At 35.7% G+C, this 27987-nt stretch overlaps 1 protein-coding gene across 1 annotated transcript; it reads left to right on the top strand.

Moving 5' to 3' along the window:
- The first annotated feature begins 2 nt into the window (after positions 1-2).
- LOC126762282 (uncharacterized) lies at positions 3-27953 on the top strand. The gene is made up of 5 exons (XM_050478937.1): positions 3-1001; positions 1105-1739; positions 1793-2011; positions 2093-3013; positions 24015-27953. The coding sequence occupies exons 1-5, from the start codon at positions 809-811 to the stop codon at positions 24744-24746; spliced, it is 2700 nt and encodes an 899-aa protein (XP_050334894.1). The 5' UTR covers positions 3-808; the 3' UTR covers positions 24747-27953.
- Positions 27954-27987: the final 34 nt, after the last annotated feature.

Genomic DNA, 27987 nt, shown 5'->3' with positions numbered 1-27987 from the left:
TCTACGACACGCAGTTAAACCAGAGAACATAAAACAACGGGGAAGTGAATTTACTGCAATTGAAAAAGTGAATTTACTGCAACGGAAAAGTTTGATAATTGAGTAGGAAATAAAAATATTAATAAGCTTAATTGTACATACATAAAACTGTGCTAAAATAAAATAATAGTAATAATAAGCTTGTAAGGGTACGAAGAAGAAACATTGTTCCCTAAATCGCCATTTAGAAAGTGTATAAATATACCAACACTAAGACAGAGTGCGTACATTGTGCATTGTGGAGAGTGTGGAATGTGAGGGTGTCAAGGAGTTGCCGTACTCGGAGAGAAGAAACATTTTGAAGACTCGTATCAACCCTGTGTTATGGATAGCTCTCCACAAAAGTGGCTCTGAAAGAAAATAAAAACAAATTTAAATTAGTGAAATATCCCATCAAAAGAAGCAGTCTAGTGGTTCGGTTGTGGATGTTTAAGTTTGATAATTTTTGGGCTACATCGTTCTAAGTGTATATAATAAATTGAAAAGAAGTTGTGTTTAAGGAGTTTAAATAATATTGTTCAATTCTTGAACTTCAAAAGAAAAACGTAGTTACATTTCAACTCGTTTCTTACCAAAATTGTATTCGTCGGGACAAATAGAACTCGCTGATATTTTGACGAGAAGCTAATCGGAAAATTACGGTTTTTGTTTTGTTGCCTCAAAAGTTTTTTAGCAACAATTTACGCGAATTCAACAAGCATTTATAAAACGTCTGTAAGGAGTTAAGCTCTAAAGCAGAAAGAGAAACATAAAGAATATTGGACAAGTGATGGAAGTAGCTTTTAACTCGGTCGTGGCGTCCTCGACGCATTCTTTTCAATTGTTAGATGGACGATATGCGACATTGTTGGAAAGTAATAAGAACAAAAACAACATTAATACAGCAAATAACGGCGTCATTGGCGTTAGTCAAAGCATTTTAAATTTTTTTGAAGCACCTAAGAAATTCAGTAATGACAGAGGTAATTATTTTATAGCTAATATATTTCCAAGGGGTCAGTCCTAAATCATAAATTTACATATTTTTTCCTTGCCAATTTAACATCTCCGATCGACATACATTAGAGGCGATAACGCTTAAAAACGCACTGAATATGAATACCAACAATGACAAGGAAATTGATGTTCGGCATTTGATTGCAAACCAAGAAAGTCAACTTCAATTACTCCAGTGCAATAACAGTAATCTGCCTTTGGAAAGTCAGCAGGCTACAATTCCCTTAACAACTACGACTGACTTACTGGCTGCTTTAAAAATAACAAATACAAATACCAAAATTAATGAAAATCGACAGAACAGTTCAAATGCATCGAACCTTACGAAATCACCACCATCAACGCCGCTACCAACATCTTTAATTGTAGAAAAAACAACAACGAATTCCCATAGCTCAATATTGAAGGCAGTCTCAACTGGAACTCCAGGAAGAAGCAACAACTCTGTGGTTAGTATAGTCACCAAGAATGGTTTACAAATTCCGTCCGACATACTTGATGATTTGGCAAGTCGTTTTATTATTAATGTTCCTGATATGGAATTGAGCAATCTTATTCGCATTTGCTTTCAAATTGAGTTAGCGCATTGGTTTTACTTGGATTTCTTTTGCGCTGCATCTGGAGATAACCCACACAGCGAAGAATTGAGAAAAAGAAAATTACCAACATGTGGTATGAAGCAGTTCGCAATACAGATATTCAAGGTATTTATTTGAAAAATTTATGTATATTATTGGCTAAATTGTTTTCTTAATAGCATATTCCATTTCTACGTGAACATTTACCGTCGATCGATAAAATATTAGATGATTGGAAAAATTATAAACTCGCAGTTCCCACATATGGGGCTATCTTAATATCTGAGGATCTCAACTATTGCCTGTTAGTGCAATCATATTTTGCAAAAAGTTCATGGGGCTTTCCGAAAGGTAAAGTCAACGAGAACGAAGATCCGGTGCATTGTGCCACAAGAGAAGTAAGTTTGATATCTTTAGAATATAAACAATAAAACTAGATATTATGATGTTAAACCTACTTTAATTTTTCTTAAATTTAGGTATATGAAGAGACTGGCTACGATATAACGAAATTAATAGTACCAAATGACTACATTGAGGCTGTTTTCAATTATCAATATACACGCTTGTATATAGTGCGCAACGTATCACTTGATACACAATTCTCACCGCGAACTCGCAATGAGATAAAATGCTGTGATTGGTTTCCGATCGACTCGCTACCGGTCAATAAAAATGATGCCATATCAAAAGCCAAATTGGGTATAAACGCCAATTCATTTTTTATGATAATGCCATTTGTTAAACGGCTTAAAAAGTGGGTACATGATAAGCGCTCGGGAATAGAGACTAGACGTAAATTTTCCGGTGGTGGCAGAAGTATCTCGCCCGAAACAATGAATTCACCAACATCACTGTGGACAACAGTAACGGTAGCCACCCCAACTACTCTAGGTGGAAGCAATCAAAATAATATAAACCAAAAGCAAACAAATGTGAATAATAGTAGTAAGAAAAATAAACAACATACAATTAACATCGATGATAAGCCTAAAGCTTCAAATATTAATGCAGGAACTACTTGTAATAATGGCAATAATAATGGAATACTTGCCATACAAACAAGTACCAATAAAAACAATAGTAATCGTTCAAAAAGACAACGCCATAAATCTATGGGGGATTTGGATTGTAATTCAAATAACAATTTTAAAAATTCAGTTCACGTAACGGCTGTTTCTGATGGTGTTGAATCGCCAACCGAACCAACATTAAAAGTGGGAGACTCGGGCAACTGCAGAACAGCCTCCAACCATAAACGCAATGGCAGCTCAGCAAAACATCTTGCTGCCGGCAGCAACAATAATAACACCCACAACAACGGTGTAGGCTGCACTCCATCAAAACGCCAATTGTCTCACAGTCAAAGTCAAAATGGCTGCAACCAAAGTGGAGAAAAGGTAAGAATATGTTTTCTTTTCCACATTCATAACAAGAAATAATAGGAATTTTCGTCTTATTGAAAAAATGCAAACACTTTAAAATACGGTGTGAATAATCTATGTATATACAAGTTTATAATCACTGGTGGTAATTTTATGTATTTTGAAATTTGTTGCGCTTTTTTTTTTATTTGTGTAAACACCTTCTCGGAGCTTATGACCAGCCTACTGTACATATTTTAAAGTATGTTTTCTATAAACGACCATCCAGCCAGTGGTATATATTATTTGTACTAAAAATCAAGCTGTTTTTCTCTCTATTCTGACTTAAATTCGGACAATATACATTAAAGCAAAATAAGTGTGGTTAGTTGAGGCCAAAAGCGGTTTTGTAAAGTGATTAACAAATTGGTGTATACATTTTACCAATAAGCTTATTTGAATACATTTTATCCTGAAATTTTTTTAAACGTCTCGACTGCTGCACATTTGTAATGTATTAGTACAATGGCAAGTAAATTTTCAGAGCAGCAGATTTAAAATCTGATCGTGAATAGCGAGATTGAGATTATGTCCGATGATGAAGAGGACACATAAGAATAATATGATAGCGCCTTTCGTTCCCACGACTATCTGGTCCAAGTAACTGGAGCGGACTCAGTTATCATTTTTATCCGGTCAAAGCGACAGAAAATTTAGAAGAAAAGGAATCTGTCATACCCGAAGTTCTACCACAAGCACAGCCCAGACGTTTAAATGGGTTTCAAAAAATCTGAGGCAAATCTCGTCAATCCTCAAACGATGAATGGGCCGTTGAAGGTAGACAGATGTGGAAACCATTAATTACTTCTGTGAGTGTTAGAAGTAAGTTTCTGAGAAGATAGTTTCTGAAGTTTGGTTTCAGAAAAGCAATATGTATGCTCTTCAAAAAACCACAGTTCAAACTTAACTCCTTCGGAATGTTAAAAGGTTGTAGGCTCTCATATATGTAGTTGGGGGTGCATGAAACTTTCCAGAATCTGCATGTATTACCGCCTTCAAATAAAAGATCCAGCAATTACAATTCCCACGACAGCCGGTTCTACGCAGGTTCGGCGATCTAACTAACCCCGTTTGGATCGGTAAGTGTTGTTAAAAGATCCCGCTATCACACAAATTCGCAGAGATGTACTTTTTATGCTGAGGAATACCATGGTTTTCGCTGATATTTTTAACCGATGAGGGAAAATATTTGGAGAGTGTAACTAGTATTAAAGTTTTGTTATTGGAATTCACCGCGAATGCATGTGCGATTTTTCTTGAACCGCATACATTTCTAAGCAATATCAATTGTAAATTATTTTTTTTTATAATAATTTATGGAATCTTACTAACAACGGCTTAAAAAATATATATAACAAGTAAGGAAGGGCTAAGTTCGTGTGTCACCGAACATTTTATACCCTCGCATGATAAAGTGGTAATCGAGATTTCATTATCCGTCATTTACATTTTTTCAAATACCGTATTTGTGTTAAAGTTTTATTCCGCTATCATCATTGGTTTCTAATGTACATATATACGAGTATTATACAGAAAAGGCATCAGATGGAATTCAAAATAGCATTATATTGGAAGAAAGCGTGGTTGTAAACCGATTTCACCCATATTTCGTACATGTCATCAGGGTGTTAAGAAAATATTATATACCTACCGAATTTCATTGAAATCGGTAGAGTAGTTTCTGAGATATGGTTTTGGTCCATAAGTGGGCACCACAAGCCTGGTTGCAGCTTCCTTCTGCCATTTCTTCCGTAAAATTTAGTGTTTCTGACATTTTTTGTTAGTCGGTTAACGCACTTTTAGTGATTTTCAACATAACCTTTGTATGGGAGGTGGGCGTGGCTATTATCCGATTTCTTCCATTTTTGAACTGTATATGGAAATGCCTGAAAGAAACGACTCTATAGAGTTTGGTTGACATAGCTATAGTAGTTTCCGAGATATGTACAAAAAACTTAGTAGGGGATGGGGCCACGCCCACTTTTCCAAAAAAAATACGTCCAAATATGCCCCTCCCTAATGCGATCCTTTATGCCAAATTTCACTTTAATATCTTTATTTATGGCTTAGTAATGACACTTTATAGGTTTTCGGTTTTCGCCATTTTGTGGGTGTGGCAGTGGGCCGATTTTGCCCATCTTCCAACTTAACCTTCTTATGGAGCCAAGAAATACGTGCCATGATATCTCAATTTTTACTCAAGTTACAGCTTGCACGGACCGACGGACCGACGGACTGACGGACGGACGGACGGACGGACAGACAGACATCCGGATTTCAACTCTACTCGTCACCCTGATCACTTTGGTATATATAACCCTATATCTGACTCTTTTAGTTTTAGGACTTACAAACAACCGTTATGTGAACAAAACTATAATACTCTCCTTAGCAACTTTGTTGCGAGAGTATAAAAACTAACAAATAATGTATCAAAGTGAGATGGAAGAGAAAAGTCGAAAATTTTCCACCAATTTTTCCCAATTTGTCCTCGGCCACAGCATATACACTTGATCTCCTTTTTGCACGGTTAACTGGGGCAGCAAATTACTCATGCCAAAAAAAATCCTGCCAAAAAAATCAAATTTTCATATAAAACTTATTGGGATCAATTAAAAAAAAATAATAATTGTACAAAAAAAAAGAAAACCATCATATACTGTGCCCAAAAAATAAGGTGACATTGTATTTATTTTGAAAATTCTTTATTTATTCTTCCAAATCAATTTCATCCCCTTCAAAGTAATACCCTCCCGATGCAATGCACTTATGCCAACGGATTTTCCAATCTTCGAAACACTGGTTGTAGTCACTTTCCGGGATGACCTTCAGTTCCGTCTTCGCTGCGGCTTGAATCTCCTCTATCGTATAAAAACGGTGTCCCCGGAGCGGTCTTTTGAGCTTGGTGAACAGCCAGAAGTCGCACGGCTCCAGATCAGGTGAATACGGTGGTTGCGGAAGATATGGGTTGAGTTTTTGGCGAAATGATCACGAATTACGAGGGCAGTATGGGATGGTGCATTATCGTGGTGTAAAAACCAAGAATTGTCTTTCCACAATTCCAGCCTTTTTAGGCGGATAGCTTTACGCAAACGACGCATAACGTTCAAATAATATTCCTTGTTGACTGTTTGACCGGTTGGAAGGAACTTATAATGCACAACACCACGATAATTGAAGAAAACAGTCAACATGACCTTGATTTTTGAGCGACTTTGGCGCGATTTTTTTGGTCTCAGCTCTCTTTTGGCACGATATTCGCTCGATTGATCGGTTGTTTCGGGGTCGTAAGCATAGATCCAAGTCTCATCGCCAGTTATAATGCGTTTCATGACACCCTGGTAGTCGGAAAGCACCGTTTCACACACTTCAACGCGACGCCTTTTTTCCAAAAAATTCAATGTTTTCGGTACCAGTCGAGATTTGGCGCGCTTGAGGCCCAAAACATCCTTCAAAATGGTATTGGCTGAGCTTTTCGATATGCCAACTTCATCAGCAAGGTCTCTAATTGTTAATCGACGGTTTTTCAACACCAAATCTTCGATTTGTTGAACGTGAGCTGAGCTTCGTCTTCGACACGTGTTCACGGCCGGCTTGCAACTCACTATACCACTTGTAAACATTTTTTTTAGACAAAGTTTCATCACCAAAGACTTTCTGCACCATCCTCAACGTATCCGCAGCAGAAAATTGATTCCGTAAACAAAATTTAATGCAAATTCTTTGCTCAACAAATTTCGATAACGCAAACAACGAAAAACTCACTTTTAGCAGCTCACAAAACGACACGAATGAAATGAAATTTGACATAAATGTGACTGACAGTACAACCAACCTAAAAAAAAAAATTCCCCAAATCCTTCGACGCGCGAGTTAATTTTTACATAAAGTAAAAATGAGTCAAAAGAATATATTTTGAGCTGCACCGAAATGTGTACTTTTATTAATACTCTTAAGACTAACTTATTACATGTTTCTTACTTCTATTTATACTAACTAGTATGTTTACTTATTACTAGTTGATAGTTTGTCTAAATACAGATAGTATTATTTGTTTAGGTTTGTTTACATATATATTGTTTGCCTAGATACATTTGTTTTGTTTTAAGATAAGGTTGTTGTGGTATTCAAACTCAATGTTGTTTTGATACTTGTTTGTTTAGGATTGTTTGTTGTAGTGATAGTGTATTTCAATTGTTCCAACTCAAGGTTGTTTCTGCATTCTGTTTACTGAAGCAAAAAGGTTGATTTGATGTTTGTTACTATTATAAGGAATACATTCCTTAACTCGCGCAGTTTAAATTCAAATGTCACCTTTTTTGGGCACAGAAGTACATATATTACCATTAAAAGGAACAAGCAAAAATATTCTGGGAATGGTAAAATAACAATAAGTTTTAAATTTGGGTCCAAGTTTTTAGTTCCATCGCCAGTTTCAAACTAGTATTACGATAACATATTCTGAAATAGAACTGTATTTACGAAAGAAATTTAGAGTTTATTGCCAAAAACAGTATATAATAAAAATGAAAAACACGTACGAAAAAAGTAAAACCGTGTAAGGAGGTGTATTTGTAAAAAAATCCATGAAAAAGGAGACCGTCTCGTTGAAGACAGCATCGTCATCCAGGCTGTGTTGCCGCCTGACTTATCTGCTAATATACACAGGCTTAACTTCGGCGCCTGCGTCATCCATATTCGCCCGCTACTGATCCTTCAGTTGCTCGTGCAATATTAATGTCTAAGCCGGTGGTACCTGTAGATGGATCTCCCAAATTGATATTTAAATCTGTTCTTACTCCAGATGAGCTTAGCCTAAGGCTAAGGCTGAACCCACACCGGGTTAGTCAAAACAGTTTTTCTTATCTCAACTGCCTTAGCTTCATATACTACAACCCACACCGAACACCACGAAACGAAAACGCATGTTCGGGCTTTAACTTGTTTGAAGATCTGTTGTCGAACTTCTTATGTCTTTTCATAGAGCCAACGCATACCAAATGCGACAAAACCGTCTTTGTTGTCGATCAATACATGCTGAGCCACGGCGCAACCCACACCGAATGAAACAGACAAGACAGAAAAACACGTTTCGTTGCTTATAGCTGCACCCTTGTTTTTCATAGGCAAAATGCTTCTTCTGCTTTAGAGGCTTCAAAAAATCTATATTTTCAAGGATTTTTTTGGAAAGAAAAGAAATGCCTGATTGAAGTTAAACTTTTAGGATTTATTCTTATATTTCTTGTCAAAAAAGTCTTGCGGTATTTTCGCTAGTTGGCGCTGAAAGCGCGTAGTTCTAGTTTTATTCGTCGCATCGGGTCCATGCTATACCTTTTTGGAAAGCTCATTTCACGCGCAAACACGTGTTCTATTGATTGTCGTTTCTTTTAAGTCGTTCGTGAGTTATAGCGTCGCAAACATGGAGCAAAATAAAGAGAAAATACGGCATATTTTACAGTATTACTACGATAAAGGCAAAAATGCATCTCAAGCCGCCAATGAAATTTGTGCAATTTATGGACCCGATACAGTTTCCATTTCCACCGCACAACGATGGTTTCAACGTTTTCGTTCTGGTGTAGAGGTGGTCGAAGATGCGCCACGCTCCGGAAGGCCTGTCGTCGAAAATTGCGATAAAATCGCTGAATTGGTCGAAAGAGACCGACATAGTACGAGTAGCAGCCGTAGCATCGGTCAAGAGCTGGGCATGAGTCATCAAAAACTCATTTCAATTTCAATAAAAAAAAAAATTCAATAAAAATACCGCAAGACTTTTTTGACAACCCAATATTTGAAGAGTCTTCTAAAATTTTTTTATTATTATACATTAGATATTCTTCATGTTTGAAGAAATTTACGGAGGCGCCTCGAGTGTGCAATTTCTGTGTGGCGGGCAAGATGCAGGTCGCAATTTTCATCTGAAACAAAAAAACAAAAGAAATTTTTAATTTTCAATAGTTTAACTCCTAGGTGAACCAAGAAAATTCAACAAAAAGTGAAAAATTCAACAATTTTTCGCAGATTAAAAAAAAATTACTTTAAATCGTTTAAAAACGGGATTAATGTTAACTTCTTTAAGGTATTTTAGGTTCACCTAGAAGAGAATTTAATTCCAAATACAACGCATTTTGATTCGTATATTTAATTGAAATTTGTAGAGAGTTCTTTTCTGACAATGGTAGGTCTGTATATTAAAAGAGGGTTGAATACTTCCCTTAGTCCCTATATACATACCTTATATAAAGATTTTCGAACTTCGGTCAGTCGGTCAGTGTATGAGTTATATTTTATATATCATATATAAAATTGCTTAGATTTCAATCCTCTGGTAGTCGCTTTACTTCTTAAATATTTCCCTGGATTTGAGTATTGCAAGTTGCAAGAGTATAAAATGATCGGTTGCACTCGAACTTAGCCCTTTCTTAATGGTCCTTACTAGTTAACTACCGCATTAAAACATAAAATATTACTCAAGAAGGAAGCGCACTCTACCTATAAGAAACAATACCAAACTGAATTATGTAAAATTTAGCGAACTTAGGCGAGAACGTAAAATGCTCGTCTATGTTTTAAGAATTATATAGAGAAAATCGAACAGCAGGTCCAGGATGACACAAGTGTTTTTTGGAAAATCGGACGTCTGTCTTAATCGAGATTAGTACTGCTGTCCTTGAATACGAAGAAGGGCGCTGGTTCGGATGGCTCCAAATATCTTCCTCAAAAATTGTGTCACCATCCCCAGTGAACATCTCACACACATATTCAGTTTTTCACTCCAAAATTGAAAATTCCCAATTGCTTGGAAATCTTCATATATCTGGCATATTCACAAAGATGACCCAAGGTCTGATGTTTCCAATTATAGGTCAATTTGTACACAATCCGCTCTGGCTAAACTCTTTAAGAAGATAGTTCTTCCTTAACTCAATGTATTCTTTATGAAAATTATCACCTCCAAATAGCAAGGTTTCGTTGGCGGAGGTCCAAACTCTTTATTTTTATTTTTATTTTCTTTATCTATTGGTGATAACTTTCAGTCAAAATACTTGTTTTATGTAAATGATTTCAAGATCTTCAGTACGATAACTAGTGAGCGATACACCCATTTTCTCCAAAGTGATTTTGACAAACTATCAAACTGGTGGCTAAAACTAACTAGATTTTAGCATCAAAAAGTGTGTTGCCTTGTCTTGAATGCCAGCTAACTATAACTTAAACAATGAGACAAACAGACTTTCAACAAGCATATTTATAAGATCACTTTCCAGGCTTTCAAAGTTCTACCAAGAACTATGTATTCAACGGCCCTTACAACGCATCGCTAAGCCCGTAAACTTTCTACACAACTATGTGGACTTTTATAATGGCTCGATCAATGCCTTCTTTCCGGAAATCAAATTGCGTACAGTGAGTGTCATTGAAAATCGTACAGCCACCCTTTTTAAGTATTTTAGTGTCCAGTTCCTAACTACTTCAGATAATTCCAATTAAATATACTATTAGGCGTTTTATATTAAAACTTAAATTCATTTATTCACAAAACTTAAAAACATTTAATAGAAATAACTAATAACAGCTCATTTTAATACTCTTGGCTAAGTAATATTCAGTCAGTAAAAATCGTACAGTGCATCTTTTTTCATTTTAAATGTAGAAAAATGATACAAAAAATTAATTTCATTGCTGTAAACTAATATTTAATATTTAGTTGGAAAACTTTTATTAGTTTCAGCAGCTTTTAGACGTTTGGGCATTGAATCAACCAACTTCTTACAATAATCTGGGGATATTTTACACCATTCACTTTGGAGCGCATTTTTTAAGGCAGAAATGTTCGAAATTGGCAGAGCCCTAATTTTTTGATCCAAATGATTCCATACGTGTTCAATGACATTGAAATCTGGAGACTGAGCTGGAGTTTTCAGCACTTTTGGACAATTATAGAGTGCCCACATTCGTGCCGAATGTGCTGTATGCTTTGGGTCGTTGTCAGCGTACAGCTTAAATGTACTTGCAATACCCATTTTTTCAGCGCTCTGCTTAAGGTTTTCCTTAAGTATATTCAGATATTTCCACTGATCCATACAACCATCGATGAACACCAAATTTCCCACACCAAAGGAGGACATGCATCCCCACACCATGACTGAACCTCCGCCATGATTGACTGTCGGTCGCAAATTTTTAGGATCCATTGCAGTGCTGGGTTTTCTCCACACATTTACTTTTCCATCGGACATAAAAATGTTAAGCTTAGACTCATCCGTGAATATAACATCATTCCAGAAGTCAGCAGGCTGCTTAAGATAGGTCCTTGCAAATTCAAGACGAATCTTTCGATTATGCTTTTTAATTAAAGGCTTGTTGCGTGCCACTCTGCCGTGGAAATCATTTTTTCTAAGCACTCTACGAATAGTTGAATCACTTACTTCCTTTTTTAAGTAAAATTTAAGATCTGTGGCAATTTTAGGAGCGGAAATGGTTGGGTTCTCCTTAACCTTCCTTATGATCCATCGTTCGTCAGTCGCAGTCAGCTTCTTCTTTTTTGATTTTTTTATCTTATTTGCCACCCGATTTTCATTTTTATATCTTGCAATAATATACTGAATAGTACTTCGACTCCGATTTATTATTTTGGCTATTTCTCCATACGATTTACCGTTTTTGTAATGATTAATTGCCAGTTCGCGCATATCAACAGTGGTTTGCTTCATTTTACAAAAATTTTGTATATTTTATGAAAAAATTACTGCAATAAACACTTTAGTAGAAAATATAAACCGATTAAAATTAGTACGTTCCAATTTCTTGATCTGAATTCGAAGAATAACCGAATTTTTCAAATCATTAGTCAGCTGTACGATTTTCAGTGACACCCCCTTTGACAAACTTTGGGCAATGGTGCTCCTTTGACATAAAAACGGGAAAAGCTTAAGAAATAATTCCCATTGCATTTTGCTCTTAACTCTATTACAAATGATAACAAGGATGAAATTTTTGATTTTGCGAAAAAAAAATAGAGATAGTTAAGAAAACTTAAAATTTTACTTGCTGTACGATTTTCAATGACACTAACTGTATATGTATAACAAAGGTTGATTAAATCAATTGTTAATAGTTGTTAGTTTATTAGTGTTAACATAAAAAAAAAACTCAGTGCCGTAGTTATCATTCGACACCATGAACGGGGCTGACCCCCCGAAAGCAATAGGTTTCGGTTACTCGATCCCAATTTGCAACGTCCGAACAAACGACCAAAATTCAGTGACTTTGTACCACTTCCTGCGCCAAAACAAAATGACGACCATATCCCTCGGTCCAATTGCAGATGACAAAATCCGTCCATTATCATCATATAATTCTTTCAAATCGAAAGGGGTTTAAAACACATTTGCGGCGATAACACCGTTGTAACGGAATTAAGATCCGGTGACCTCCTCCTAAAAGTCGAAAATGCGAAATCGGTCAAAAAGTATATTAAAACAACTCACATAGGCATTATACCTGTAAAAATTACCTCTCACAAAGGTCTTAACACCACGCAAGGCAGAATATTTTCCAGAAACCTAATCAATCTCTCCGAAGACGAATTAGTATAAGGGCTAGGAAGCCAAAAAGTGATCGAAGTCAAAAAAATCGTGCGTAAAGATGGTGACGCACTAATCTCTGCCGGTGCTGCAATTGTGACATTCGACCTAATCCGTAGACCAGAAATCTTTAAATTAGGATGGGAAAGGGTTCGTGCGCAAGAATTTATCCCAAATCCGATGCGGTGCAAAACCTGTCAAAGACTCAGTCATACCAAAAATAGATGTCGAAATATTGAGCTATGCAGCCAGTGTGCAACCTCTCACAAAGGTCTTCCGCCACATAATCTCTCCATGCCCAAAAAATTGAACAAAAAAATTCTGCATAAACTGCCAAATTGAAACATAAATTAGGATGGGAAAGGGTTCCATCCATCCAACGACAAAAATAGATGTCCTATGCAGCCAGTGTGCTGTCCTGCACTTTCCTTAAACACAAGTCAGTAAATAAAATAAAAATAGAGCGCCGATGCACAATTAGAGATGCATGGAAAATCTTCAACAGCGACCCCAAAACACATCAAATGCAACCCCCTCAAAAAAAAACAAGGGCGTCGTCCTTCGCACAAATTGTAAAAAACACCAGCAGTATAATGACCGAACCAACAACTGTAAACACAGCACACGACTTGCAAACAACTCCAGCAAACAAACCTCATGTAGAAGAAGCATCCAAGAAAACATGTCATACTAAATCAATCACACAAACAACTTCAACCATATCCAAACCTCAGCAGAAAAACAGCACAACAACATCCCCAGTAAGACAACAAACAGCAACTAACGTCAGCACACCAGAAATAGCGACTACAAGTAGAAATGCAGAAAAATAGTCCAGCCCACCCACCCCTACATACCCCAGCCCAATTATCAGTGATACCGAGATGTCACCTTTCAGCCAATTACACGCAAAATTCCTCGATCTTAACGTCCTCATAACACCAAATACATATAAAACAACATTACCGTCACACAAGTCAACCAACATAGATAAGTCATAAATATAATTAACTAACCCTTTAATTCATATACAAACACACATATTATATAACATTATTACAGTGGAACATAAACGCCCCTGTAAATACGTTAAGGAAAGTTAAACATTATTAAGTACTTATCAAGCAAACGCTCGCTAATTAATTCGGCTCTGTTGATTAACGGGACAAACGCCCTCATCTTATCAACCATCAACTACGGCATAGAAATCTATGGATTACACGCTAAACAAAACTTAAAGATGATCGCTGCTCCCTACCACGCCGCAGTGCGAAGATCCATACGCGCATTTCCAACGTCACCCATAAAAAATATTCTGGTCGAATCGGGTTTGCCGGCTCTTCACGACAACATGGAAGACAAAATATTCAGGCTCTATTCAAAGCCCACTCTAAGCCCCAATCCTCTTATCTACAAAGACTTCCAATCTGCCGCTTCACGGGTATCCACTCCTAAACAACCCTCTTCAATACACACCTGCTCCTTATTCGCGAATCAGGTTGAACTGCCGATTAAGCAGCACATTCCGCGGTACACTCATCACCCCCCCTGGGCGGGCAGCAAAACATCCTTCATTAATGACCTAGCCTCCTTGCGGAAAGATAGCACACCAAACACCGTTTATAAAGCCAAGTTTTCCGAAACAATCGCACATTATAAATCCAACGGCTGGCAATTGATTTTCACGGATGGATCGAAGGCCTCACACACCTCCTATGCTGTGGTAAAGGAAAATCAAGAAGTTGTCGCGTACGGCCTCCTTTCATTCTGCTCTATTTTCACCGCCGAAGCAACCGCTATATTCCACGCTGTTCAATACTCTGCCAAAAACAAGGGTAAACAAATAATATGCACCGATAGTATGTCATGTTTCCAAGCTATACAAAACCACAACAAATCAGGCAAAATCATCAAAAATATAAAAAACACACTTATTTCCCTTCCGCGCAAGATCAAAATCATTTAGATACCTGGACACTCCGGCATAAAGGGCAACACACTTGCAGATACCATCGCCAAAGATATTTCCATCACACCAACAATCACATCCGAAGTCATCCTACCTAGCGACATATACCGACTAATTCATAGTCAGAGGCAAACAAAGTTATTACGTGAATGGGCGGATTATAATCACCATTATTCGGACATTAACCCCAACCGAACAAAATCTGTATACACAACATCGATACCTACCAACCACATCACCCCCTACACACGTCTCCGAATTGGGCACACTATAATTACCAACGCGTACTTATTACAGGGCATTAGATCCAACACCTGCCCCTTCTGTCAAGCAACAGTCAGCGTGCAACACCTACTGGTATCCTGCCCAGAACTTGCTTCTCAAAGACTTCATCATTTCGACAACAAGGACCCTCTCCTATTGTTAATGGACGCCACAGAAGAAAATATTAGCAAAATTTACAAATTTCTAAAGGACACAGACCTACTCCGTCGTATCTGACCTAACCAGCCAGCCGAAAGCCTATGCTGCTAGCGCTGCGTCTGCTTCAGTTTATATAATAATTAATTATTATGTAAGCGTTGTATAAATAAATAAATAAATAAATAAATATCTTATTTTAGTTGTTGTTGTTCTAACGGTTATCAGCCCCGTTAGGATGAACGTCATCTAGCGGGAGACGACTTTTCGATGTCGTCGACGTGGTCGAGGAAAGACCTCTTGATGTTCCTAGGAGGCGATTCCGCTCCAAATTATCCATAAATGAAGCATGGAATACATAAAAATTGATTATTGTCGGAAATTTATTGCATACATGCTCGAAAAGATTACGGCTGTTCTGAAAGCGAAAGCTGGAGGAGAGCATACAAAATACTAACGGACAGAATCTCCATCAGAGATAGAAAGTGAACCATCCCAAAAGAAAACCAAAATGTCATATTTGCGCTATTTCTGACCAAAAATTAATCTGCACTGTTGTAATGAAGGGTGTAATACAAAACATGTTTTAGCACTGGCTCTGCCATTTTGTTGCACTAGTCGTAGACCTTTTTATATTTGCTATCATGTTTCACCTTCTATTTCAAACCATTTTGTGGTTTCGATGAAACTACTAATGTCCGATATGCTTTTTGTAGACATCCATTCAAGGTTTGGTGCTTGATGGATTTCAAGTGTTCTATGTCGGATCCGTGATAGGGCTGGGCATTCACAGAGAAAGTGGAAAATTATTTCTCCCTACTATTTCGCAGCCTCTGCAGATTTTGTTGTAGGGCATACCAATTTTGGATGCGTCTTCCCCAAATGGCCAGTGCCCTGTTGTGGTAGCTGTTACTCTGTAAATACTTTTTCTTGACCTATTTAGTAAGTCTTTGGTTCTTTTCCTGTCATATGTTGGCCATAATTGTTTAGTTATGACGCATTTTGTAATGTTTTTCCACCTGTTGTTTGCAATTTGTTGAAATTGTCTATTGATCTCTCTTTTGATCGATCCTAGCGGGCTTGGTATTAGCTCCGCCTCGGATTCGTTGAGGAAAGCTCCTGCCTTTGCCAACTCGTCTGCTTTTTCGTTACCGAAAATGTTCCTGTGGCCGGGAACCCAGATCAAGTTTAGTTGGAGCTTGTCTTTTATGAGCTTAGTGCTCTCTTGCAGTTGTTAACTACGCTGGAATTTGTCGTAAATATATTTATCCGTAAATATAGTTGCTTTATTTATATTCCCGTGGTTTTCTAATAGAACTGCGCAGGCTTTTTCTATGCCTAGTACTTCTGCTTGGAAGATGCAAGCCGTGTTCGGTAGACATATAGAGAGAGATAAGCCTAGATCAGCGGAGAATACACCCGTGCCTACTCCGTAGTCCATTTTGGACCCGTTGGTATAGACTGAGATGGTATCCTCCTCTCCTATTGAACCTCTTCTCCATTCTCGTCTAGATGGTATCCTCACCTGGAAGTGTCTATTGAAATCCAGCTTTGGGAGAATGTAGTCAGATTTATTAATGGTGAGCTTGTTTAGGATTACACTAGGTCCATAGTTTTGCTGATCCAACCTCCCAATCCTTTTATTCTTATCGCCGCAATAGCTGCTGTTTTGTGAATAAAAATGTCCATTGGTAGTTGATGCAGGATAACATTGAGCGCATCAGTCGGACATGACCTGATTGCACCAGTAACACCCGCACATGCTGCTCTTTGTATACCATTTAATTTTTTTTGTATTGTTTGTTTAGCGCTGGCCACCATACCAGAGCTCCATATCGTCACCTGAAATGCAAAATAACGTATCATCAAAAAATTCGAAATTGAGTGTCTTATTGATTACGATTCACTACTTCAAATTACGTACATAATATTATGTACATATGTCCAACATTTTCAGGTTCTGCGATCAGATATGAACCAATTTTAACCAATATTAAATTTTTTTTTCACTCGTGTTCCATTTTATTTCGTGTCTCATTCATGCCACTGTAAATTTCCGAAAATGTTGTTACGTTATTTTGCATTTCAGGTGACGATATGTAAGTATAGGTCTTATGACAGCCGTATACATCCACATGATTATACTTGGTTTGAGGCCCCAATTCTTGTTGACAATTCTCTTACAAGTATAGTAGGCCATGTATGCCTTGTTTATTCGTTTTTCTATATTTATTTTCCAGGACAGTTTGGTGTCAATCTCCACCCCAAGTATTTAGCTGTGGGGGATAGAGTGAGTGTTGTACCGTTTAGTACCGGAAGTTGAAACTGAGGTATCTTGGTTCTACTTGTGAATAGCATCAGTTCTGTTTTGTTCGGGTTAACTCCTAGTCCATTGTTTTTAGCCCATAGGTTTAACCTTCGAAGTGCTCTTTCCATAATCTCGCTAACTGTTGAAGGAAACATGCCTGATACCAACAACACTATATCGTCTGCGTACGCTACTGCTTTCACTCCTCCTCCGTTTAGTTGAAGGAGTATTTTGTTCAGCGCTACAACCCATAGAAGCGGAGAGAGGACCCCCCCTTGAGGCGTCCCTCTACTCACATAACTTGTTTGTGTTGCAGCGCCGTTTGAAGCTATAATCTTCCTATTCTCAAGCATCGATAGTATCCATCTGCACACAGTGTCATCTATGCCACCATGTGCCAGAGAATTAATTATCGCATTTACTTCTATGTTTTTGAGGGCGCCCTCTATGTCTATGTCTAAGCAGCTATGGAGTATTGTTTGTGGTGTAGTGATTTTTCAATTACTTTTATCACATCGTGAAGGGCAGTTTAGGTTGATCGGCCCTTAATGTATGTATGTTGGGACTTCGATAACTTATCCGCCATGATTGTTTTATATGTACATAAGTCCATTAGCCTTTCTAGTACCTTCAGCATAAAGGTTGTGAGGCTTATAGGTCTAAATCCTTGGCATTATCGTGTGTTCTTCTGCCTGGTTTTGGAAGAACACCACTTTAATTCTTTTCAAACTTCTTGGGATCTAGATGTAAGACAGTTGAATGCTTGCTTTGTATATATTTTTGAGCCTTAGAACCAGGTTCTTCCAGCTGCCGCTTTAAATGGTGAGAAACTATTTATGGCGTATTTGATTTTCCTTTGTCTACTACTGTCAGGCCTAAGTAGTCAACTGCGTTTGACAGTTGTTCTGGTAGATCCACCGTTATAGGCGTTTGCTGACTCCCAGGAAAATGCGTTTTAATAAGTATCTCCAGAGATTCTTCCGCAGAGGAAGTCCAAGCAGTATTGGTGTGGTCTTTGGATAGCATTTTACTCAACCTTTCGGATTCTCTGCAACTTTCTATCGATGTGCAGAAAGATCGCCATAAGTCAGTTTTAGATTTCCTGACTGCTTTATTGTATCTTTTCATGATATCTTTGTATGGTTGCTAGATTTTGGATCTGAATTTCTCATTGAAAGCATTCCTTAGTTTTGATCTCAAATACTTAAGGTCACTGTTCTACCAAGGAGGTGATTTTCTCTTTTTCAGAACTGTTAGCGGAGTGGATTTAATGAATGTTGTTGTTAAGATTTTTTCTAACTTCTCTACTTCTGTATCGAGTATTTGAGGATTACTGATACTCTTATTGCCTCCTTTTTCAAAGCATTTTTTAGCTATTCTACCTATTCCGACATGGAAGGCTCATCGGACACCCTCCAGTTATCCCCAACGAGACTGTCTGTGTCTTCCCAACCCGGAAACCTATCAGAGCTTGGGAAAATAAAAGTCGGTCTATCGCCCTTGTTGCATATATTTAAAATTCTATATAAAATATATTGTAAGAGTGACTCACCTCTGGTGTTTGTATTGCATCACATTCTATTAGGACTTCTTTCTTTTTATTGTCCTCGATTAGTCTTATGAGCTTAGTCTTACATAGCTGAGCACCATACCCTCGTATCCCTAATATAATGAATTCCGATCTTCAGCTTGACATTTTTCACATAAACTCAATATAGATACATACATACATATATATTAGAACATACTCAGAGAAAGACGTAATATAATTGATGAAAAATTAAAACTGTTTCGCAAGTTGGTTTCGACCAGTTAGCCAGTGAAACAAAAGTTAAAACGACCTACGTAAGAAAAATATATATAGAAAATGTGTTGTCTTTACTAATTTAAATTTGCTTTCGGAAGTTTTCTAAAGGATAGGAAAAAATATGAACTTCGTACCAAAAGTACAAAAGTGAAAAAAAGCGAAAGTGACGGAATATTTGACATTTTCTGGGGGAAGGGTAATAAAAAACCCAATAGCATGAAAAATACTCGCCAATGACGAAAAAAGGAGTTTTTTTTATTTATTTTTATATTAAATTCAGCTTTAAAAAAGTATGAATACAATAAATTTAAAGTGAAAAAAATTCAACCTTTATGTATTTGTGTGAGCACAAGTGTATCTAATTTTAAAATTTCAATATTACTTTCGAAGACGGGAAGAAAAATATTGTTATAGAACTAAGTGAGTCTATAACTTTCATTATGATTTAATTTTTTTCGCAACATTTTTATACTCTTGCTACATGTAGATACAGGGTCTAACAGTGTTGTTCACCTAACGGTTGTACGTATCACCTAATAGAGATATAGGATTATATACATATATACATACATATAAATCATAAGGATGGCGAAACGTAACTTGAGTAAAAAATTAGCAAAAATTGCAAAAATTCGTATTACAAATCTTCCATCCATAATAAAAGAGGAGATCGGAGAAGATGATTTTCTTAAAAAAATCGTTATCGTTTTTAAGTGGTTCCAAGGCAAAATCGGCAAATTCATGACGTTTACGGTGGTCCAATGGTCCAATGGCTTCAGTTCTTGAGTGAGAACAATTTTATACGGATGCTTTCTCAAAATCCGGCATGGTGTGAATGGCAGCAACATTTTCATTACCTCGAGCGGTTCTTTATCTTATTGGAACTTGAACATTATGTAATCTTTCATATCATATTTCTTTTTAATTCGCTAATTGACGAGTTAGATAGAAAAATTATCAATTTCAATTAGAAAGCTACAAAAAGAGTATGAATAGTGTAAAAAAAAGTTAATCATAGCGAATAGCTTTATAATCAAACAGATGCTATATCTTATAAAATTAAAAAAAACAAATCACAAATATAACAAACCATTATATTACATTTATATTTAACATCAATAATTTACAATGCCATTTTAGCTAGCACAGTTGCTTTGGTATAAATATTTGTGCAACTACCTTTTAAATGTTGCAAGTTTTTCGCGATTTTGACTATAAGCAACGACAGTGATGCTTTTCGAACTTTAGATTTTTTGTAAAGACGCCAGGTTTGCTTTTTCGAACAGTTTGCATTACGCATATTACCCTTTTTGTATTACCGAAAACGCTCGTAATCGCAGAAAGAATGGTTCCTTCCTATTTAGCCTCACCAATGGTCTAACGCTCTCCAGATCTTCACGGTAACACCGTCGAGCTTAACGGTTTTTTACTGCATCTAGAGTTATATGCCTGACCCTGGGGCGATATACAAATGGTTTCCCATCGGTTCCAATACGATTCACCCTAGTTTAATCGCTCTAAGGAACCTTTCTAAAATTTGACGTCGTTTTCTAAATGTTTAACTGAGCATCATTTAGGCGCCTTCGTACAAGTTACAAATTACGCTAAATCCAAATTCTTCCTCATTTATTTCAGCCATAATCTCTTGGGAAGATTTAAAAGGATTAGCCTTGCCTTTTCTCATGATGGCTCTATCAGCATGTTCCGTTATTTTAGGTGCAGGAGCTTTACGGATTTTTTTCTTTGGAAAATTAGATCATTTAATAACATTGAATCATAATTTAAGAAATCTGAGTTGGATTTATGTCTTCATTGTGCAGATCAAAAATCATTCTCATCTTTCAAATTTTAAACATTTTTATTTTATTTAACAGCTACAGTTAAAATAATGTATATTTTTCACGACTGTCATTTAATAATGAATTTTTGTACAAATAACCAAATGTCCTTTGTCCAAAAATTTCGTTACATTGCGATTAAAAGGAGTAACAACAAAAAGTAAGCATGATAACCACATCAGCCTACCATTATACGATTTGGGATATAAAGTCAGCCGAATGTTAGAAAATATCTTTCTATTAGGTATATGGACACTAAGGGAAATATTGACCCTATTCATCCCATTTTTGATATACAGACATATTATTATCAGCAAAAGATTCACTCTTAATTTCATAAACATACCTCACACATTGACTGATATTTTTAGTAGAAAGTCAGCCCTAAACTCCGGTATCTGGGGGCTTGAATAGTTATGGCTCGATTTTGGCAATGTTTAGACAAATGCCATAGCTTAAAGGCAATATTCGTGCAAATTTTTGTCGCCATATATTGGGTAGTTGAAAAAATCTTTTTGTATTTCTAATCAAACTTCAACTTTTTTATTATACTTATACCAATAAATAAATAAACAAATATGTACCATTTTGGTCGACCACTTTTTGCCATTTTTCCGCTACATACATACAGTTGTCTACAAAATAATAGGGGTGCCAATATGAAAAATGTGTTTGGCTGCATAACTTTTTTAAATCACATGTAAATGGCGCGAAACAATAACGGTACACATAACTGGATATTAGCTTTAAAATACAAAACAAATTTTTATTGTGATGATTGCTAATCAACTTCTGCTTTGCTAGTTCTCGGAGACACTTGTTATTGCTATCCACAAAATAATAGGAGTGTTCGATATTTCGTTTTCTAAATAGTCCTTAATAGAAAAAATATTCACAAAATTATAAATGTAAGTATAGTTCCATAATCTAGCAGCAATTTCAATTAGTTATTATTTTATTTAATCATTGGGTTTTTCTCCAGTGGTAGAGGAAGTCATTGTACAGAGGTAAAGCGGAAAACAATAAAAAAGTTGAGAAAACTAGGAAAAACTTATGAAGAGATCCAAGAAATCGTAAAATGATCTCCTCAAATGATAGCAAATGCCTTAAATTTTAGAAAGAAAAATGAAACTTGTAGACAAAAGCGCAAAACATCCACTGCAGACGATCGCAATATAGTACGCTACTGCAAAATTAATCCTTTTGCTTCAGCCAGGAGCATCCATGACGAACTAAATTTCTCAGTTAATACTGAAACTGTTCGTAGGCATTTGGAGCAAAACAAATTATTTGCCAGAAGTCCACGAGAAGGACCCCCATTAAAAAAGAAGCACAAGGAAGCCCACATACAATTTGGAAAAGAGCATGGCTCCTGACCCGCGTCTGAATGGCGAAACATATTGTGGTCAGACGACTCCAAAGTTAAGTTATTTGGTAGTACAGGCTCTAGGAACTTTGTCGACGTCCCCCTAACTCAGAATATAATCCCCGGTTCACCACAAAAACCGTTATACATAACGATGCCAAATCATGGTACGCGGTAGTCTTACACATTGTGGTATTGGTCCAATTCACTTAATTGAAGGCATCATGAACCAAAGCGCATATGTCAAAATATTATATGAGGTAATGTTAACACATGCCTCATGGAATATGCCATTGATATATGGGTATATCAACGGGATAATGACCCTAAACATACCAAAAAGTGCGCAAAAAAATGGCTTAGGGCCAACGGAGTTGAGGTTATGTGGTGACCTGCTCAGTCTCCTGACCTCAACCACATGGAAAACCTGTGGACAGATATCAAGAAGAAAGTAGCTGAAGAGAAACCAATCAATTCGAGAGATTTATGGCAAGTAGTGAAAGAGGTTTGGAAAAGAGTACCAATAAAACGATCTCATAGGCTCCATGCCTCGGAGGTTATTGAGGTTATTCAACGAAATATTAATTATTTTAATATTCTGTGAAACTTTAGAACCATTATACTATATTAAAATTATAGAACGATCCCGTACTAGGTAGGTGAAATCTGGAAATATTAATAGATCTTTAGCAAATTACATTGTGCAAAAATTTTGAAAAAAAATATATATTTAACAATTCGTTTTTCACATGCGGTCACTCCTATTTTTTTGTGGACCACTGTACATTCCGCGAGCGAACCATTGTTGTGCTACACGAACTGATACAGCATCGTCTATGTAAACTTCACAAATTTCATTGATGGCTTGCGTGGCATTCTTCCCTTTTGTATACAAAAATTTCAAAATATAGCGAATTCCTTAATGATGTTCACTCATTTTTGAACAGCTCTAACTTTTTTTTTCAACTTCCCCGAATTTAGTTTCCAACATTATATGGTATGATACAATGTGATTGGTAGCACTGGAGATATACGACTGACACGACAACTGTTGACAATATACGAAAAGACTCGACTGCCCAATATTGATTAGTGCTTTATTTGCTTACTGGAAAAGTAAAAAATTAGATGGAATTTAAGGTTGTCCATTTTCACACCATAGCATGGGTATGTTAAAATATTTTTGTGTATCACTGTCCAATTTTAACAGCTTCTCCATTAAAACCATGTCTCGCATATATGTAGTTATTGATTTCTCGGCACCTGGATTTCAAATTGACTCTTCATTCTGATCATTTATATGTACTATAACCCCTAACATCCATCTCGATTAGTTCTAGGTCATAGGAACAACTATTAGGTGAATAAAACTATTAAACTCTGTAGCAACCTGTTGTAAGAGTATAAAAATTAGAATGAATATATTCTCAGCTATTAAAGAAAATGTTTTGGGTATTAACAATGTCATTTTATGAGAAATTTTTGGAGAAAACTTGTTTTTTAAAAACAAATTTCAATTACATATTGAAAACTAATAAAACAGTCTTTTTCTCAGTTTTGGATTCAAAACTCAAAAGTTTTAATAGTTTAGGAGATAAGTGACTTCAAAGCCCAACTATCTTCCTTTATCTGATACTTTCCACTATAAGATTGCTAACGATTTCCTTACAATATCCTTGCAGATTGTCAGCTCCTTCGATTTGATACGCAAAGAGAGACAACAGCAATTGAAGGCAGCAGCTCAAGCTGAAAAGGCGGCAAAAGCACAAAAGCAGCAGCAGCAACAGCAACAACAACAAAGCAATGCCAGTTGTAATAACAGCGGACGGGTGCGCGCTAAATCGCAGGGAGATAAAATGTGCGTGCAAAATACTAATAAAACTAACACCAACAACAATGGTGGCAACAACAAACATCGTGTACAAAAACAAATCTCAATGAGTATTGTCAACTCAAATGCAACAGCCAATAATGATAATAACAAAAGCAATCGTAACAATAATGCCACCCACAACACTGCCACCCATAACACCAGAGTTGCAACAAGCCCTACATCATCGGCTTCCAGCTCTGGTGCAGAGCTACTGGCATTTGCTGCAAAATCATCAGCGGCTCCTAGTATGTCTGCAACGACGAATTCGGCCCAGAAACCCCGTCCGGCATCAGTATCTTCACATTTCGTAACATCCCCTAATTCGGTGGCTTCGGGCACGAATTTGCGCATACTAAATCGCAGTACATCTTATCAGCCACTGACGGAACAGCAAGAACTGCAGACAAAAACAAAGCAGGCAGAAGTTGAAAACAATGAAGTGCCACGCCAGCAGCAAGCACAGTTGAAATTCACACCAAGTTTCAATTCGTGGACAAATTTCTCATTTACAAAAAATTTTATTGCAAACATATTTTGTTAGAAGTACACAAGTCGATCTACTAGTATGTTTAGTAGAATTGCAGATTGATTGAAGAAGAGTGAGGTGAAAGCGGAATTGTATGCGTGATTTTTAGGTTAAGTGTGCGAAGGGGGTATCTATTGGTGGGGGGAACATAAGAAGTTAAAATTCTTGTATTTGGTATTAAAATTTTTACGGTTTTACAACGAATATGTGAACATTTTCAAAATATCGAAGTGCATGTTATTGATAAGCGAGTCTATGCGATGCTTGGTGATATCTGAGATATTTGAAAACAACAATATGTATATAAAGTTCCAAAAATTAAACAGACATTACTAACATTGAATAATCATTTATTTGTATATGCTACAGGGAATTTTAGCTTTTTATGTTTTACCGCGCCAACACTTCGTGGATGTAGCTGTTTTTTTTTCTAAGTGTACCTACTAGAAAATCTACTACTGTATTTCTATTGATTTTTTTTTCTAATTTGATATTTTTTTTCTTAATTTTTGTGAAACTGAAGCGTACAGACGAAATCTAAGCTTGACTTCTAATTTTAGTTTATAAATACAAAAAACATTTTCTTTTATTGGAAAACAACGATTTTCCAATACATTTATGAAACCTTAACATGTAGATCATTGTGAAATTTAGGTTATCCCAATGAACAAATATTAGGATAATTATAAATCAGTTGATGAAAATGCCACCTACAAATAGTGAGAAACCGCTAGACGACTCATAGGTAGGCCAAAGCGTATATGTAGCCATAAATTGATGGTATATATGTAAGAACCAACTTAACCATCATTTCATTCCATCATCGCGCTCTACCAACGCCTTGTGATAGTACAATAAATTTTACTTTTAGTTTTAATGATAACTCATGTATGTACTGAAATGTAAAAAAAGTGCAAAGTAACTTGTCGTATGCAGAAATGAAATGCCTATTTTTGTCGCTCTATATAAAAAATGCTCTATTAAGCTCTTCCATTACCAATATTGAAGATTAATTTCAGTACAAATTTTCTTACTGTTTTCATGTGGCATTTGAGCGCAAAATAATAATTGTACAAATGTACCTCGAGTTTATTGCATTTTTTACTATTACTCATAATTATGTTCAAATTTCCTTGGACAAGAAATTTATTTACCGTAACATATTTTTGTTTGTGATTTGTAATAATTAAACTTTTCCCGTTGAGTTCCTTTCTAGTTGTTTAACTTTCGACATGAGTTTAAAGTGCAAAATTACTTAGAATACATAAATATAACTGAAATCGAACAAGAGGCACATACTGCTGCGCCCTTTAGCACGAAATTTAATTATAATTTGAAGTCACCTTTACATGTAACTTGAATTGTCTTTAAGATGAATGAAAGCATTTTCACAATTGATAAATTTTAATTTAATTTTTTTATTCACTTTTAAGTAAAAGAAGTGCGAATATTTTTTGTTGTATAATTCGTTCGCAAAAAGATGAAGAAGAAGAATAAGATGTCGGGAGTCGGTATTAATTGTGTTTGCACTTATTATTTACACTACGTTTATTTTTTATGGTTAAAATTTTAATTTTTTTTGACACGCATGCGTAAAATAAGCGCATGTGCTATAATTAAATACTAAGTTTTTAAGTATATAGACTGGTTAAAATAATAATTCCTTTACTCGTCAATTTTATATGAAAATTTTCTTTAAAAAATCTTTATATAAATGAATTCTACTTCTATCTTTTATATGAAAATGCAATAACTATATTTTAATTTGTGTATATTTTAATGATAGTTCTAAAAAGTAAAAAGTGCAAGCACATTTAATACCAAATAAGCCAAATAACAAGTGTCGGTTTTAGAAATCATTCAATACATTTAAGCAACATATCGTTTGTTAATGCTATGCAATAACACCTGAGTTATAAGACTACATTTTAAGATTTAGTTTTATAAAGAATTTTAATTACAAATAATATATAGAATGTGAGAGTGGTTTCTTCAACCGGCATACGGTGATTTGGCACTTAAAAAATTAAAAAAACCAAAAAAAAAAAAAAATGCTCACTTCACACATTTCAAATAGTATAACGCAAAATAAACCAGTCCGTTCATTGTCTATTGACCAATCTAAAAACTTTAAATCCAACACATTGCAATAGCTTAATAGTGAGCAAATCCGAAACGCAAAACGACCCTTAAAACAATAAACCAAAAATTTGACAAAGTACAAAATAAAAGACGAATTTGTTAAACTTTAATAATTGCCTGACATATACTTTATCAATAAAATTTCTAATTAGTTTGCAGGAAAAAATGAACTACCATTTTTATAACTTAAAAAATATTTTTTAAAGCAACTTCAATAATTTCTTGTACAATTATACTTACTTAGATTCAAAGCTCTTAATACTGTTAGCAACCCTTTGCCTTTTCAATTTGCAATAGTGGAAGTTTAGTTGTCACCTAAGTGAGCAGAAGGAGTAAATGCTTTAATATTTTTTTTATAAAAAATACACGTGGTTATGTGCAACATTGAAATATTTCTGTAACACCATCACCTTGTTACCTATAATCACATTATATAACATCTACCAGCTTAAGTGTATGCTAAATATTGCTTTAAGTATGTTTATTTAATAGTGAATTGTTGTTATTGAGCGTAATTACATGCGATGATGTGATAAGCCCAAAGAGCTAATACTTACTATTACTAAATTTAGAGATTATAAAACTCAAATGAGACATATGTATTTAAATTTTAACGTTAACGACGCAACTCATAAATTGCAACAATTCAAAATTACCAGTCACAATTACAAAAATATGTTCTAATTAATACTACTTTATAAAATATTTGTTGAAAAATATGACCTTCCTATGAATCAGCTTCATTTATTTATCCTATAATGTATTTATTTATGTAATAATAAGCTATTAGCGATCAGCAACTGAAATATTAAGTTAACAACGACCTAACGCCATGCATAATTACTTTCCAAAAGTATTTAGACTTTGTTCCTCTCCTGCTTGATGCAATTAGCTGAATATATTTAACGTACACAAACTACGTTTATGTGAGAAAAATTTTGTATATATAAACTGTTTCGAAAATATTGTATTATTATGTGACACTAAACATTGTTGAATATTCTAAATCATCTGTGTTAATAAAAGTCTTTTTTTATTTTGTACTTTCGATAACCAACACCAACCAACCACCTAAACAAATTGTTTCAATGGTTATGGGCGCGGGTGTGGGGGC

The sequence above is a fragment of the Bactrocera neohumeralis genome, chromosome 6, assembly GCF_024586455.1.
Source record: "Bactrocera neohumeralis isolate Rockhampton chromosome 6, APGP_CSIRO_Bneo_wtdbg2-racon-allhic-juicebox.fasta_v2, whole genome shotgun sequence".
In the NCBI taxonomy this organism is placed as follows: Eukaryota; Metazoa; Arthropoda; class Insecta; order Diptera; family Tephritidae; genus Bactrocera; species Bactrocera neohumeralis.
This window is presented reverse-complemented; position numbering and strand designations above follow the sequence as displayed.

Excerpts from the sequence above, each read along its gene's own strand:
- LOC126762282 (XM_050478937.1), top strand. The coding sequence starts at position 809 with ATGGAAGTAGCTTTTAACTCGGTCGTGGCGTCCTCGACGCATTCTTTT. Across the intron at positions 1,740-1,792 it reads TCGCAATACAGATATTCAAG|CATATTCCATTTCTACGTGA; the intron begins GTATTTATTTGA and ends TTTTCTTAATAG. Across the intron at positions 2,012-2,092 it reads TGCATTGTGCCACAAGAGAA|GTATATGAAGAGACTGGCTA; the intron begins GTAAGTTTGATA and ends TCTTAAATTTAG.